This window comes from Chinchilla lanigera, unplaced genomic scaffold, assembly GCF_000276665.1.
Source record: "Chinchilla lanigera isolate Chin_1 unplaced genomic scaffold, ChiLan1.0 scaffold00084, whole genome shotgun sequence".
Classification (NCBI taxonomy): Eukaryota; Metazoa; Chordata; class Mammalia; order Rodentia; family Chinchillidae; genus Chinchilla; species Chinchilla lanigera.
Genome location: NW_004955485.1, coordinates 1,485,703 through 1,501,608, shown reverse-complemented (window position 1 = coordinate 1,501,608; position 15,906 = coordinate 1,485,703). Strand labels below are relative to the sequence as shown.

The window sequence follows — 15,906 nt, the reverse complement described above, 5'->3', positions numbered from 1 at the left end:
AACACCAAAACACTAGTTTTTCTAGAGAAAATACAAGTGCTTACAATTAAGCTAGGAAACATGCAGCGGGGCCAGGGTTCCCTCCTCAAAGGGGACCTCCCCCTAGCAAACACCTGCCGCACAGGCCAGCGGCCCTGGTGCTGAGCTCGCCGACACACAGCGCTGCAGTACCTTGAGGAAAGAGACAGCTGAGACACGGCAGAGTTTTGACATTTTTATTCACTGATCATAAATAGTCTCATGGACATCAAGGTGACTGTGAATGATGTACTAGCACCTGGAACATGACCGTCATGGAGCACTCGTCGGTCCACCACCACTGGCCGAAGAGCTTGGGGTCTCCCCTCCTGGAGTCTTCGGCTACGTGGGGACCCTCCTCCTGATGTAGTAGTTTTATTCCTGGCTCACTCTCAACAATTAAAAAATCATAAAAGACCGAGTGTTTACAAGAAAATATCAAACAGGATAAGAATGTTTTCAGTTCTTCTTAGAGTCTAAAAGTAAAAAGGGACCTAGGGGAAAGAAGAGGAAAGGGAAAGACGGCAGCAGTGTGCTGCCTTTCTTCTTCTCCCCAGAGCATTGTATAAAAACAGAACCAGGGACTATTAATGCTCCTTGGAGACGGGCTGCGTCTCCCTGATGAGCCACTCAAGAGCGTCCTGGCGGCCCTGTTTCTGCAGTTCCTTCCCAATCACATCCCTGCACGTCGCGTGGTAATTGTTGAGCCAGTCAAGCTGCAGGGAGAGGAAAGGACACCATATTCACCATCACAGTGTGACCCACGAGCTGCACCCCCGAACGGCAAGCGGCCCATGCTGAGAGTAAACCCCTCCCCCGCGCATGACGGGGGGAAAGGGATGGACGGGGTTTTCTCTGTGTCTACATCCGCAGAAACAGATGGGACCAGGCTACCCTGCTTATGGCAAAAATCCTCCCAGAAACGTTTACTGGCCGTGGACTGACAACGACCACGCAGGAACTGAAATTTCCTGCTGGCAAGCCACGGCTCTGGTCTTCCCTGAGTGCAGTGCAACTTACAACTAGGCACCCCCTTGAGGGGAACCCTGGAAGCCATGCCCACAGACCATCACAGGAGATGGGGTAGGCGTCACTAAACCCACAGCTTCTGCACCCACCCACACAGACTCACTCTTCTCACTTGATCCAACTGAGGGGAGGGTATGACTGACCGGCCCCTGGACCGCTGCAGGCACGCCCCCGGAACCACACTGAAGCCGTCCTGTCAACACACTAAGCTTTCTGCCTCACACCCACTGACAGTGTGGAACAAACTAGGCTTAGCAGGCCCAGGGGGGTCTTGTGAGTACAGCTGTCTACATGATCCAAAACCTCTGGTGGTCAAGGACAGAGCAGGGTTGGGAGTAAACTTGATTTTCAAGCCTTTGGGGGAATGTACCACCCAACCAGGAGATAAAGAGATTAAAAGGAAAAAGGTGCTGATGGTAACAGTTTTGTGGCAGACAAAAGGTGATCTCCTTCCTGTGAGTGTGGGGAGAGGTCTAGAAGGAAGCAAGTTTTGCTGGAAGGACAAGCCACTGTTTTCACTGTTCACAGGGTGGACCTAACCACACGCCTAGCTGCGGCAAGGCCAACAGGAACGACACGGCCACTGATGTGGCTGTCATGAATGAGCCCCATGCCTTTCGTGGAGGCAGTGGCATTACAAAGGAGCTGGCTTCAGGGAGGAGTCTGGACCAGGTACCGAAGTCCAGCTGAGGAGTCAAGACGGGCCCACCAGCCCACAAGGGACTGAAGGCAGACAAACGGTAGGTTGCCAACTGTCTCTGGCAGAACCAAGGCCCTAATCCCCGCTGATAAGAGCCTTCCTCAGACGGCGGGGAGTAGCGGGGGGCAATGTTCAAAAGTGAACTGCTGTGTGTCAGCCACAAGGCCACCTGCCATCCAAAGCTGCTCAACAGTGAAGGTGGTGGCACCAGCAGCCTGGTTTAACGCTGGAGCCACAGAGATACTCCCAAGGTCCTGTGGGTTGGAGGTAGGAAGTGGTGGGGGAGTGTGCAGACAACCTCAGTGGGAGGCTGGGGATTTAGCTCAGCGGCACAGCCCCTGCCTGGCAAGCACAAGGTCATGAGTTCGATTCCTGGTACCGGAAAAAAACAAAAACAAAAAACAGACAATCTCAGTGGGCACTAAACAACATTCCCAGGCCCTGACAGTCTGCGGTTGCCCAAATTCCATCTGACCAAGGTCCTCTGCTGCCATCTGGTGACAAACGAGGGAATGCAGACCCAATCCCAAAACTCTCTAAAGTGCTGCTAACAGACTGGGAGACAGTAATCAGAATGGCTAGGCATTTTAATAGCCCCACGGACAGAACCTTGTCATGGGATAGTCCCACGCCTTCAAAAGAATGAAGCCCCAGACTTACTACACGGCATATAGGAAAGGGATCTTTTGCTAAAAGAGATAATAAATGGTACAGTACTCTGTTTAGTATGTTAAATCCTGTTGCTTGCTTTTATTTAGGGAAACTTGATTATGATTATCAAGATAAGAAGATATTATCTGCCCTATAAAGAGTTATTGGCCAAAATATCTCAGGGACTTGGCTATAAAAGGCACAATAATGAACCACTGGATAAGACAGACCCCACTGGTCTGTTTCCAAAGTTATGGGGTGGACTGAGAGTATCAGTCACACTTTCTCCTGCCTAGTTACCCAGCCACATGTGCTGTTTCCCTGAATAAAGCAGAGTGGCATATGGGACAAATTCCTGCCGACTTCTATACTTTGTGTGCATAGAAAGGACTGTGACCCAGGACTACTTGGTAGGAAGTTGTATCCTCGGGCTTCCAAGAGCACCAAACGACTCACTGGAGAATCCCTTGCTAAGACTCTGGAAGCTGTGCCCAAGTCATTACAAGAGATACTAATTCCCATGAGGACAGAACTTCCACGTAGTGTGGTTCCCATGCCTGTGTAAGCATTTTTGTTCCTTTTTACCTAAGGCATCACTTTCAGAGGCTGAAGAAGGGACTGCTCATAGGACTCTTCCCACTGAAGAAACACCTGACACCAGACCGCTAATGGGCTGGGTTTCCTGCTCCGCACAGTATCTATCTACAGGCTGAGCGAACCAGCATCAGCAGGCCCCCTCAGCGTCTCTGCATAGGAATGCTGGGCTGAACCAAGGGCACTGATGACCAGGCAAAGGTGCCCAGTCATAGAGAAAAGCTAAGCAGGAAGTAGACGACCTGCCTCTGTCACCCATCTATGAATTAGAGAAAACAAAAGAGGCTTCAGCAGACAGAATCCCATTCTACAGCATCAGCAGGAAAGCTCCTGAGCCCTCAGAGTCCCCTCCCCTAGTGACAAAAACGAGGCCCAAGTAAGCCTCACTGAGGATAGTCCTGCTTCAAGAGGCACGCAAAGGATCCTGGGACGATGCCAGCGGCTGCCTTGGGTAACAAGAACTTCCTGTCCTAAAGTATTCTGCCATGCTTGTTCTGCCGTTAGCTCACAACATCAATCAACTGATTTTTGCTGGGAATTCTGACCTCTGCTTTTCTCTGGAATTTGTGTCCTGGCTTCTGGCTTCCTGGTGTGAGAACTGTCTCATCTGTCCAGTGCTGAGTGTTCCTGCCATGTTTCTGACCCATTTTTTCTCAATCTTGATCACCTACCTGATCCCTGAAGCCCTACTCTAAGTCACCTGACCTGCCACCTCACCTCATCTCCTGAGCCTGGGGGCTTACTCCAGGATTTAAGACCTGCAATCCTCTGAGTGAGGTAAGAACCACTGTTTTAGCCAGTTTTTGTAAAGGACTTCACGACCCAAGAGCGACTTCAGCAGTACCTCCTCTCCTGGTCTGTGTGAAAACTGGACAGATAATAGATTTTGCTTCCAATTTCCTCAACGTTGCATGCGACATAAGCAAACAATCTGGCAAGTGCAATGGCCCAGAGGCCCCACCATCCATCTGGCTCTTTGTAGGGAAGACACATGGGCTCATGTTTGTAAACATGCTCTAGCGCAGCTATGGAAGAATAGTACAGCTATTTCTTCCAGAAAAACAAATGGCACACTATTCCTTCCCACAAACCCTAGAGCCCCACAAGGCCGGGGAGCAGGACCACCTCTGCCTAGAGGTCCAAAAGTCCAGATGAAGTTTCTAGGTCCTCAGCTGACTTCTGATGTCCACTCAGTGGACCCGGACCTCTAAATGTAGAAAGGAAGTTCTTCACACCCCTAGTAACATCTCTGCCAGCAAAACTTCCCCATTACCTCTTTGTCTGTAAGAGAATCCACATCTATCATTTTGGTCTGAATCGGAACCAAAGTTAGAGGTTCAAAGGTCAGGCTTCCTCGGTTACTGAAATTATACTGTGGGAGAGGGAAGAAAACAGCAGCTGTTACTCCTCTTACCTCTTACGACGAACCACCATGAGGTCTCCTCACCACAGTGGTGCCCCTCAGAGCCAGGCCTAACGAGGAGCCAAAAAGCAGTCAGCTGGTCACCATTTTTAATGAGGGCACGGACGCAGACGGCTCCACTTTCTAACACCTGTGCCATCAGGAAGAGCCTAACAAGGGCACGAAGTGGCTCCCAGCAGCCAGTCCGCAGACTGCTGTCTGCTGCAGTGGAGGAAGCAGGAGCCAGGTATGGGGGCCTCTGTGCTCAGGGCATCTCTGGTCTTCACCCCAAGACTGCTGGGCTGTAAGACCCCCAAAATCATACTTGTAAGTCAGCTGTGTGGCCTGCCTTAACCCAGCAGGTGCTGACACGGCCGTCCCGCAGGCCACTAGAGCAAGCTGGTCTGTCTTCTCTGCAGCCTTTGGAAGTGAGGCCCTAGGCCACTGTGAAGAACAGTGACTCCCACCAGCAGATAGCAAACCCGAGGTGAACTTCCTTGCATACTTAAGAAGCTACTTCCTTGCAACTATTCATTTTCCTTCTGGTGACTGTATCACCAAAGGGAAAGAAACTGTTTATTTCTTTTAGAAAAGACTTGTGCCTAAATCTCAGCAGCCTCTCTCGCTAATGGAGAAGAGGGTAAAGCACCCTTCTTGGACAGCCTGTGAGGCCTGAACCACGACATAACTCAGGGTTCCCAAATGCTACCTGAGGGAAACCACCCAGGGAATGCAGTAAAACTACTGCTTCCAAGACCCTGCCCTGTCTCAGAGTCTGGAAAGGCGTGGGGACCAGCCCCTTGACCAGATGGAGGGAACTTCATGACTCCATGCCAGCTCCAATAAACTCAGAGGTTCAAGCTACATCCAGCAGGGGCCACCTCGGGATTCCATGAGTCCCAGTTCTGGGTCCCAGTTCACTAAAAATTTTCTTTCCGGCCTTGCAGAAAGGAGAGTGATTTCAGTAAAGCCCCTTGTATACAGCAAAGGAAGCTTCATCTCGGCCCCAGGATGGCACATTTTTGACCTCTGTCTTTTTTTTAAACAAAAAAATACTCACTTTGGTCTTCACAGGAACCACCAGGACAACATTCTCAATGCGAATTCCAAAAGCCCCATCTTCGTAATACCCTGGCTCTGAAACAAACCCCAAGTAAGCAGCAGCCAGATCCCCAAGAGGAGTGTCCCACCCGCAAGAGGAAACAGGTGGAAGACCCTCCCATCGGGCGTAAGGGCCTGCAGATGCCGCGTCCCCCACTCGGCCACTCTTTAGGCACCTGAGGTACAGAAAGACAAGCTCTGAAGCTCTGAAAGCTGGCTAGAGGGTAGACAGTACCGCAACAGGGGACCTGCTAAACAAACCATGTTGTATATGCATAGGACACAAGGTTGTATGTTGGCGACCACTACAAAGTGGCTCTGAGCAGGATTTAATATTAACCAATTGGCTTTCTGTGTTTACTTGTGAGTTGTCTGAAGCTTAGGCACCTTGTCTGACAAGGTAAGGCCACAGCTGAAGACGTTTGGCTCCAACCCCAATTACTACAAGGAGACTGCAGCTGCAGGCCCCACACTCCTACAATAAATGCCAACCTAAAGATAAGATAGTTCTACTGAATGACATAATTTACTACTTGGGAAAACTCTCCCAAGGTCCTGCGAGATTCCCGCATTTTCTTGAGTATCCTCCTCCTTTGTTTGAAAACCAAATAAATACAGGCTGCCCAGAGAAGTCTTTGGCTAAACTCAGAGAATACCGAAACTGTAAGAGAGTTAGTCCCTCCCGGAGCCCTAAAATCATTTCCATTGTCTTATTTATTTAAGCCTTCACCATCCACTCACTTGGGAGATTGTGGGCCTGACCAGCCTGCAATAACTTAGGGTTATTTAACCCAATTTTCAATAGATGTAGACATTAAGTTTATTTACAACGATTTGGCAATGACAAGGGTAAAGGTAATATATTAAGAATGTGGAATACAGTATGTCCAGTACAAGCTCAATGATACAAACAAATCAAAAAGTTTATTGTTAATTCAAGGTGACAGGAGGAAGATATCATTGCCAATTTATCTTAAAATAATTAAACATAAGAAACAACAAAGTATCATACGCCCTCCATGTGAAGGACACCTACCATCAGTGACGATCATGCCTGCCTCCAAGGGCTCATCAGAGAACGTTTTGTAACTGATGCCACAAGGACCTTCGTGAACATTTAGAAAAGACCCAACACCGTGTCCCGTTCCATGCAGGTAATCCAGGCCAGAATCCCATAAAGCTGAACGGGCAAAGGAGTCTAGAAGATGGCCTGAAAGACATACAAAGCGTCATTGGAGAATTCTGTATAGAACTGTAGAGATCAGATTTATTACATTTGTCTCCAGAGGGTAAAAGCTACTGGAGTTCAGACTTCAGCCTAGCACCAGGAAAAACTTTCTAACGATCAGAGGCAGCCAGGCAGAACTCAGTCTGAAGCGAGGGAGGAGTCATTTGTCCTGGACGCTGGTAAGGGCATAGGCACCTACTGCTAGTGAAGGCTGCACAATGCACATTCCTCTCCTAGCTCTGTGACCTTGAAGTTTCACTATTACATACTGGAGATTCTAATCAAATTACAAGCAGCCAGGAGGCTCAGGGAGAGAGCGCACAGCCATAAAACCATTCACAGTCCATTGCCCCATCCATTAGTCATCAAGAAAGGAGTACAGGTCTAAAATCACACAAGGATCATCCAAGGAGGTACTGCTCCCATGCCAAAGGGCAGGCAAGAGGCTAACCCAACCTCCCGCTGGGTCCTGAGGCCTTCATGCTTGGTTGGCCCACTCCTGTAAGCCACCTATATGTCACCCAATTTCTAAGTAGTCCAAAGTATCACAGCGGATCCCATGCTCAATCCTAAGACTGGCTCCCTGGGGGTCCGCTGAGCCCAGTCAGTGGGCCCAGGAGACTCACTGAAATAGCCCCTACTCTCCTGGGGCTGAGGTGGGCTAGGGACTGACCCAGCAAAGGAACGGACATGTTTTTCCACTAATACTTAGACATGTTTGCTTCCTGAACAAGAAAAACGACCTGCCATGTGACAGAAGGAACCACCTACCTTTGGTACCAGTCGGGAAAATGGCTGCACTCACAGCTATGTGGCCCTTGAGGACGTATGTGAAGCATTCCTGCCAAAGAAAACCCAGGGGGCACTTTGCAGAAGGGAACAGATTTTAACCCTGTAGTTTTCTGACAGTTCAGAAAACCTTGCCGGTTAAAGTTTATAGCATTACCACAAAGAAAATCAGAGTGAAAAGAAAAAACAATCTTGTAGATAAAAAGTCTGGCCATGGACCAATTTTCCAGAAAACCCAAAAAATGACCCTGTAGGACCTAACTACATAATAAACATTCTGGTTACACTCTGTGTCATGTGAGCCTTAGAAAGACCAAGGAATGTGGCCAAAGTACTGATGGCCTAATAGTACAGTGCCCACACATCAATCCCACTGTTGGCGGTGGAGGCACGAACGCTGTCCCCACTCACAGAGGGACCAAGCGGCAGGGCTAGGTCACACTTCCTAGGTGCCAGGATCTGACCTCACAACCAAGCAGCCTGCTTTCTACATCCAGGCCCCCCACTACATGTTATCTTCATGGATCACCCCCACTGCCTGGACAAGAAAGTGCTTCTTCAGAGGTCAGTGGCTGGCCGGGAAGGAGCAGAGAGAGAAATCCACACTCCTCAGTCTTGCCCAAGGCTCTTTCCATAGCGAAGAGTCACATTAAAGGGACAACGGACCTAAGGCCTAAGGTCTTCTAAGGTGTTGGGCCCTACAAACAGACATGAAAGGCACCAAGATGGCCATCCGCGCACTGCAGGTCTCTTCCTAGGATAACCTTCCTGAAGGAGCTCCCTCAGACAGACGCTGTCACTCAGAGCTCAACCAACATGCCCTCCAATGACTAATTAGATGGAAATCATAAAGCAGGTAAGCCTGACTCCACAAAAAGGAGCCATTTTACTATCCCACATATAATTTTCATTCACTTACACAATCCCTTTTCAGAAAAGCCGAGCTCTTCTTAAGAAAGCAGAGAGGATCTCTTGAGTTTTTGCCTCTACCTTACCTTCTCATAGGCTGTTGGGGTCCCGAAGTGCATGGTTCGTGTCACATCTGTGGTTCCATCCCTTTCAAAAACAGAAAAGAACAAATTAGGGTTGGAAGTAAGATTTTTCTCAAGTATGAGAAAGGTGAACATGTGGAGAAATCTGAACCCTGCTACATACCTGGTGGGCATGCAAATGAAGCAGCCACTTTGGAAAGCAGTTTGCACTGCCTTAGAAAGTTAAATATAGAATTACCATATGAGCTAGCAATTCCACTCCTAGGTATATACCCAAAAGGCTGGAAAGCTGTACTGCAAACACATACTTATAAAAATTAAAAAGTAACTATGGACAAGTATAATTTTGATAAAAATAAATAAAATTAGAGAGGCAAAAAAAAGAGACCTGAAAGCAAAATTTACATATCACTGTTCACCACATTCATGAAGAGAACTCGTGGGTCGATCAACAAAATGAGGCTTAATCATACCATGGAATATTACGGAACTGTGTAAAGGAATGCAGTACTGATATACACCACAACATGGGTAACTCTGAAAACATCATGCTAAGTGAAAGAAGCCAGATGCAAAACATCCTGTATTATATCGTTCCACTTCTACGATGTAGAAAAGGTGTATCCGCAGAGACAGGGTAGTAGCAGTTCTCTAGGGCACAGGAAAAAGGGGACTGAGTGCTGCTGGGTATGAGGTTTCCTTTTAGGGTGATGAAAATTTTCTAAAATTAGTTGTGGTGGTTTCATAACTCCGTGCATATACAAAAATATTAATTTCATATTTTGAGTGAATCGTATGCTACATGAATATACATCTCAATAAAGACGTTATAAAAACTGAGACGAAAGGTGAAGGCAAAAATGGTTTGCTAAAGTAGAGATGACTCAGCCCTGCCACACACAATCTGGGTGTGAGACTCTCCCAGGACAGCAGCAGCACCGTGTCATGAGTGAGAGGGAGGAGAACAAAGTACAGGGAAGCCTGGAGCGAGGAAAAGAGCGCCGACATCTGTTTCTTATCACCAGGGAAGCAAGATGGTTGCTGGGCAAAGACAATAAAAACCCCCAAACACCGCTCTTAACACACCCTCACACGCACGCCTCATCCAGCAAAGACAACTTTTAGAGCCCTCTTAAAACCCAGAACTTCATACCAGAACAGCAGCATCAAGTGATCCCAGGACCCTTAGCTCTGGGCTGATACCACCCCACATGCCCCAAGGCTAAGCTATCGTTACTGGCTAAGTTAGAGTTGCCGGGCTCCCTAAAAGCTGGGCTCTCGCTTAGCCACGGTGCCAACTCCAGCAGGAATGGGCCCCTCACAGGCCTCACCCGCTCTCTCAGTGCGGAGTTTCTACTCTCCCTCGTGCTCCGGGCTCCGCGTGAAGATGCAGCCACCTCTCAGTTCACCTCTGAGAAACTGTCAGAGCAGACAACCGCGAAAGCAGCAAGACTGGAAGGAGATTCGGATTTCAGGGGCAGCCCTCCCTTCTCAGTCACTCATTCCAAGTTAATCTTTCCCTCACAAGGCCCTGGGGCAGCTGCAAGTACCGGGAGCTGGCAGGCAGTTTTATGGGCTGGGACAGAACACTTTGCAAAGGTCCCCGAAGCTTGCTTTATTTCACATTTATTTAGTACTTTAACAACTTCCAGCCAAGGACTAAAAACTTCTGTCCATCGGTCTTTTGTGGGAACAGAGTCACGACAGGGTATTTCAACGAGGGGTGAGAAAAAGGACAAGGGAGAAACAATTCTAGCAGCGGCCAGCGCAGAGTGCGATTAGCAACCGTCACCCTCAGCCAGAGCCCAGCGAGTTCACCTACTCGTCCACCTGCAATCCAGAGTCCAGACCTACAGCAGCTGGGGTCCACTTACTTGTACTGGGCGCCCGAGTCAATGAGGTACACTTCGTCCAGGGACAGGGTCCTATTTGTCTCAGGGACCGGCCTAAGAAAGTTAATTAAAAATTAATTATTCCATAAACATAAACATTTAGTGAATCTGAAAGGAAAGCATACAAGAGTCTTGGGCTCCCAAAACTTCTTTAAGTCATATCAAAAGAAAAAGTTAAAGTTACCCAATAAATTAATCGTTCCATTTAGTATACATGTCTACTACTCAGAAACTCTGTCAATCTCTCTCCCCAACTAAATAAAGCACTCAAGAGAAGGAAGAATAACACATCCCTTTGTATCTATCTCTCTCTGTCTCGGGAACAAAATGGGTGTTCAAGAAATAATTGTGGAAGTCATGAAAATGAGAATCCACTGAAGCAACAGGACTAACCCTGCATCCTGGAGGGGACCGGGGCAGCCTGCAGTCAGCACAGCCTCACTACACAGGCCCTGCCCCAGCCTCCAGTCCCTCCGTCAGTCTGAGCCCTGCAGTGCCTCACCGTTCACTCCTGACACCACCAGAAATGCAGGGGCGAATGGACAGGATTAGCAGACTCTTATGCTGGGGCGCTTTTCCAAAGTTTTTTTTAAAAAATGATCGACTTCCCCACCTTCTAGACATCACCAGCGTGCTGTGAAATGTCCAAAGTGTGGAAGACAGCACTCTAATCTCTGCCCTTCGGGTTCCACCTGCCTCTCCAGCAACATACAAGTAAGCCAAGCACACAAGCCGAACAACTACAGAGAAAACCACACACAGCCCAGCCTCCAGTGCCCCACTTCCAACAGCCTACAACAAAGAAACACCAATGGAGAAGCAAATTTCTGGCCCCTTGGTTAGAAAATTTTTAATGCTCTGATCATATGAAAAACTCTGGGAGAGTATTCAGCTAGGACTCATTGTCTAAGTTAAACTAAAGTCCCTTTGATATTTTTATGCTGGAACACAGGCATTAACGTGAGGGAGCTGCACTGCCACATGTTGACTATGTCCCACACACAGCTTCAAAATCTGACCTAAGACTAAAAGCTCTATAGGCAAATTGCGGGGGGCGGGGATACAAGGAATTAAACTCAGGACCCTGAGCTTGCTACACAGGCACTTGTGCCACTGAGCTGTATCCCCAGCTAGGCAATTATTTTAAAAGGGAAGAAGGTGTGCCCAAGTACAGCCAGAGAGACAAAGCATTCTTTCCCTGGCTGGGCACACCACAGGTGGGCAGACAAAGAGCCCCAAATTCCTAGTACAAAGTGAAACAGGCGAGGGTGGCAAAGCTGAAGCCTAATGGCCATACCTCATTATCTTTCCCCGCGCCTCCACAGGCAGATCTGCCCGCCACACCTAAGCACCTCCATGCCCCGCTGGTCTCACAGCTGAAGGAAGCTCTACCCAAAAGAAGACGCCCCACACCTAGTGCTAAGTGTTTCTGGAATGCAGGTGACTGGGCTCAAAATATGCAAAGACTAGTACGTCAAGGTGGCTGCTACTACCAGGAAAGAAAAACACTCAAGATTCTGTCATCACGATGCAAAGGCTACTGATAGCTTCTGAAACCTCAGAAAGGAAACAGAGACAGGCATGGACTTCACTGTAGAAAATGCCACACTGAGCCTCGGTGGGAGCTCCCAAAAGGCAGAGGCTTTGGGAATTCAGAGAAAACAGATCAGCCAGGCGTGGCGGCACACGCCTGTAATCCCAGCACTCGGAAGGCTGAGGTAGGAGGATCGCTGTGAGTTCAAGGACAGCCTGGGCTACACAGCAAGTTCAAGGCTAGCATGAACTACGTAACGAGACCATCTCAAACAAAGAAAGAAAAGAAAGTACGAAAAGAAAAGTAAGAAAAGACAAGACAGGACAAGACAGATCTGGGAGGTCCGATTTCACAGTCTCAACAAACACACACAGTGGGCACAGGGGCCTCGGGTAAAATAATGTCTCTCCCCTGCTCAGGCTCCTGTGCAGAAGCAGCAGCAAAGCCAGGCACTTGCTCCTCCGCATGCCTTACGCGTAGTGAATGATGGCGCCGTTGGGTCCTGTACTGGAAATAGTGGGGAAGCTCAAATCCACAAAGTCAGCCTGCTGCCTGGAACAGACACACACAAAACACAGCAGATTAAAGCTTTCGACTGCGCTGAGAATCAGGGCCCTCTAGACTCCTTCGATTCATCCAAGAAATCTGCATGAGGTCCACAGGTCCCCACACCAGCTCCTTACCTGCGATATTCTTCTGCTTTGTCAGCAGCTGAAATCTCTGTCACACCACCTTTGGGAACCTACAAGAAAAGTGCTTATAAATCACCTAGTGAGATTAATTCATGTGTGTCTCATACACGGCAGAAGCAATACATTAAAAGCTTGCTTTTTCCTCAGTTCCCATGTCCCAACTGTCCAGCCTACAGCAGTCAGCTGATGTCTGCTCTTTAACTGGGAGGGAACTTCCAAAGGCTCTCACCAAAGCTACATAAAACAGAAGAGTTTCTATTTCTTAATTTTTCACTCAACTATTTTGTCACAGTACTATATGTCCAAACCTCCCAAACAATGCGTCCAAGTTTAAAAATTCAAAACTATCACTTCTTATGAAATCCTCTTAAGAAGATTATCCTAAAGAAATAAAAAGGACAAATGTGAAGATACTGTTGCATATCACTGATAACAGAAAAAAAAAAAAAAAAGAATCAAAAATCAAAGGAAGAGCCAGGGATGTAGTTCAGTGGCATAAGTGCCTGCCTGGCAAGTGCAAGGTCCTGAGTTCGATTTCTGGTTCCAAAAATCAAAGGAATGGGTAAGTAAATCAGTCTAGCCATTAAGATGTAGCCTCCATTTGAATCCTTTCTTAAGGCCTCAAAACACATGGAAACACCAAAACATCATGAGCCTACATGAGTAACGTAAAATATAACATCATATTCTAAACACTGAGAGACATATAAAAATGATTTATGTTTTGGAAAATAATTTATATGGGTGAATAAGTCAGAAGGAAATATGGGAGGAAAAGCAGTTAACACTGGTGGGACTAAGGACGATAATTCCTCTGTCTGACGAGAGCATGTATACAATATTTAAAGGGAACACGACACTGCTTAATAACCACACAAAGACACCGCCCTCCTGTCAACTACAGGAATAAAGAGACAAAAATAAAGGGTCAAGAGTCAATGTAATATAAAAAGTTTTATGGCTTAAAGTCCAAAATGTACTCACAGATCCTTTTCTTCAAGTACAATCAGCTTGCCTATAATAATGTTATAAGGGTCATTTCTCTTTATAACAAAATTTACATCGTGATGACTCCCTAACCCAAAAAAGCTCCACTGTTAAGGAATGCCTTTCTTCCTCCTTGCTACTATGGTATTTTATACAACTGAAGAATTTTTAAATATATGCAGGCATACCGAAGTTACAGAAAGAACTACCATGAGAAAAAGCATTAAAATCAGATCGAGGACTGGACTGCATGGTCAGGAGAGCCGGGGGGAGGCCACTGTCACAATCACATGTAGATATTTCAGAATAAGCTCTATCTGTGCGTTCAGTAAAGACTTAAGAACCAACCTCTTTCTCCAACCAGTTGAAGAGTTCACAGAGGGCAACAGCATCTTTAATCTGTTCAAAAAGAGACATGAGTTCAAGGCCAGCGCTGCACTACATAGTGAGACCTTATCTCAAAAAAACAAATAAAAAACAGAGACATTTTTTAAGTTATTACTGAAAGTTATGTGGCCAGTTTCAGAGCCCAGCCCTACAGCAATCCGGACAGGGCGGCCCCTACAGGGCCACAAGCCATCAGCAACCAGCGCTTTACTTGTGGACATTTCCTGCAAGTCAGTTTGTGGCAATTCCCACTGTCACAGAGAGGGCCCCTCTGCTATGAGCAGCTGAGGCAGTCAGGAAGAGCAGGAGCACGGGCAAGGCAAGCTGAACTCCTGCCCTACGGAGGCCAGGAAAGACCTGCTGCTGTCAGAAGCCGTCTCTGGGCCCCAGTCTTTCTAGATCCATCCCTTGCCTGGAAACACAACCTCGTCCTTTTATTTTTCATCATCACCACATTCCCAACCTTTATATCAGTAGTCCCCAGACTTTGTGGCACGGGGGAGTGATTTCATGGAAGAGTGTTTCCATGGACAGAGTTTGGGAGGGGAGGGTGGTTTCCAGGATGATTCAAAGGAGTGTACAACCCAGATCCCTGGCGTGCACAGTTCACAGTAGGGTTCATGCTCCTATGAGGATCTCATGCTGCACTGATCTGACAGGAGGCAGAGCTCAGGCAGCAGTGTGAGCTGTGACTGCAGATACGGAGGAAGCTCACCACTCCCATGTGGCCCGGTTCCTAGCAGGCCATGGACCAGCACCAGTCTGTGTCCCAGGGGTTGAGGACGCCTGCTCTATATCATCAAAGTCTGCTTCTGTCTTATGTGTTACATGCTTTGTAAAGATGTAACCCATCAAGGTTTTTTTTTAAATTCTGTTTTGTTTCTGAGGCAGAATTTCACTACGTTGTCCAGGCTGCCTCAAACTTAGGATCCTCCTGCCTCAGCTTCCCAAACAGCTGGGATTACAGTAGTGTGCCACCTTGGCTCCCCATCAAATATTTTATTTCATTCTCCCATTGACTCTGGAAAGCCAGGAAGATTACGGTCGGGAGAGCCTGACCTCACTGCAGGCACAGGTCACGCAGCAGGTAAGCGAGCTGGGCCTCTGACCATCCCACACCCTGCCTTCTGCACTGGCTACCGTACTCACATGAGCCCGCCTCATGCCTTCTGACTCAGCTGAATTCTTCACAGCTTTGGCAATGCAGATGGGGGTGTAAGGCATACAGCAGCGGTGATCCTGGGGGCAAAGGACAGGAGAATGGGAAACAAGGCCTGCTCCACCCACCCCGGACCATGGCAGGTTCCTTTTTGGTCCAGCAAAATACATTTAAAACACATCATTTAAAGAGCTCCTACTTGGTACCCACAAGCTGTCCTCCAGAGCCTAGAGAACTTCTCCTTTCAGCTGATGACTCTGACCATGATAACAGGGTTGGAGTTCACTGAAAACAGCAGCCCCTCAAACAAGGTGCCCTCCTCCAGGCCTCGCAGCTCTTTGGGACTGCTTGCCAAGTCTGCTGCCGTCGCCATTGAGAACCTGGCCAAAATGACCCCTCTCCTGTTGCACAAAGGAGGCTTTGCCACGTCTAGGGAAGCAGATGACCTGAGGAGGGAGGCCTCCTGCTCCCTTCCTTCCCAGTCAGTGCTGCCCCCTCAGCTACTGCTGATGGTCTGGTATTTAAAGAGCTGGGAAGAGTCTTCCCAACTTGAGAACAAGTTAGAATCCATCTTTGTGTGACAGGAAGGAGGCCCGGTGCAGCTGGTACTTGCATAGAGCTTCTCAAATTGCTACTCTTCTCTCTCTGTCTCTCTCTGTCTCTCTGTCTCTCTCTGTCTCTCTCTGTCTCTCTCTGTCTCTCTGTCTCTCTCTGTCTCTCTCTGTCTCTCTCTGTCTCTCTCTCTCTCTCT

The 15,906-nt window shown here is 47.9% G+C and overlaps 1 protein-coding gene across 7 annotated transcripts in view; it reads right to left on the bottom strand.

The window, feature by feature from the left end:
• Positions 1–200: 200 nt before the first annotated feature.
• Positions 201–15,906, bottom strand: part of Xpnpep1 (X-prolyl aminopeptidase (aminopeptidase P) 1, soluble) — a 64,575-nt gene continuing 48,869 nt past the window's right edge. For 6 of the 7 annotated variants that reach the window (XM_005403764.2, XM_005403767.2, XM_013504118.1 and 3 more), the window contains 11 exons: positions 15,146–15,235; positions 13,958–14,008; positions 12,614–12,672; positions 12,405–12,482; positions 10,379–10,450; positions 8,508–8,568; positions 7,495–7,564; positions 6,532–6,705; positions 5,455–5,531; positions 4,266–4,364; positions 201–734 (listed from right to left, as the gene is read on the bottom strand). In XM_005403764.2, the coding sequence (XP_005403821.1) occupies positions 606–734; positions 4,266–4,364; positions 5,455–5,531; positions 6,532–6,705; positions 7,495–7,564; positions 8,508–8,568; positions 10,379–10,450; positions 12,405–12,482; positions 12,614–12,672; positions 13,958–14,008; positions 15,146–15,235 (960 nt within the window). In that variant the 3' untranslated portion in view covers positions 201–605. Of the gene's footprint in view, positions 735–4,265; positions 4,365–4,406; positions 4,466–5,454; positions 5,532–6,531; positions 6,706–7,494; positions 7,565–8,507; positions 8,569–10,378; positions 10,451–12,404; positions 12,483–12,613; positions 12,673–13,957; positions 14,009–15,145; positions 15,236–15,906 lie in introns of all 7 variants that reach the window. The other variant, XM_013504119.1, reaches the window with a different exon arrangement.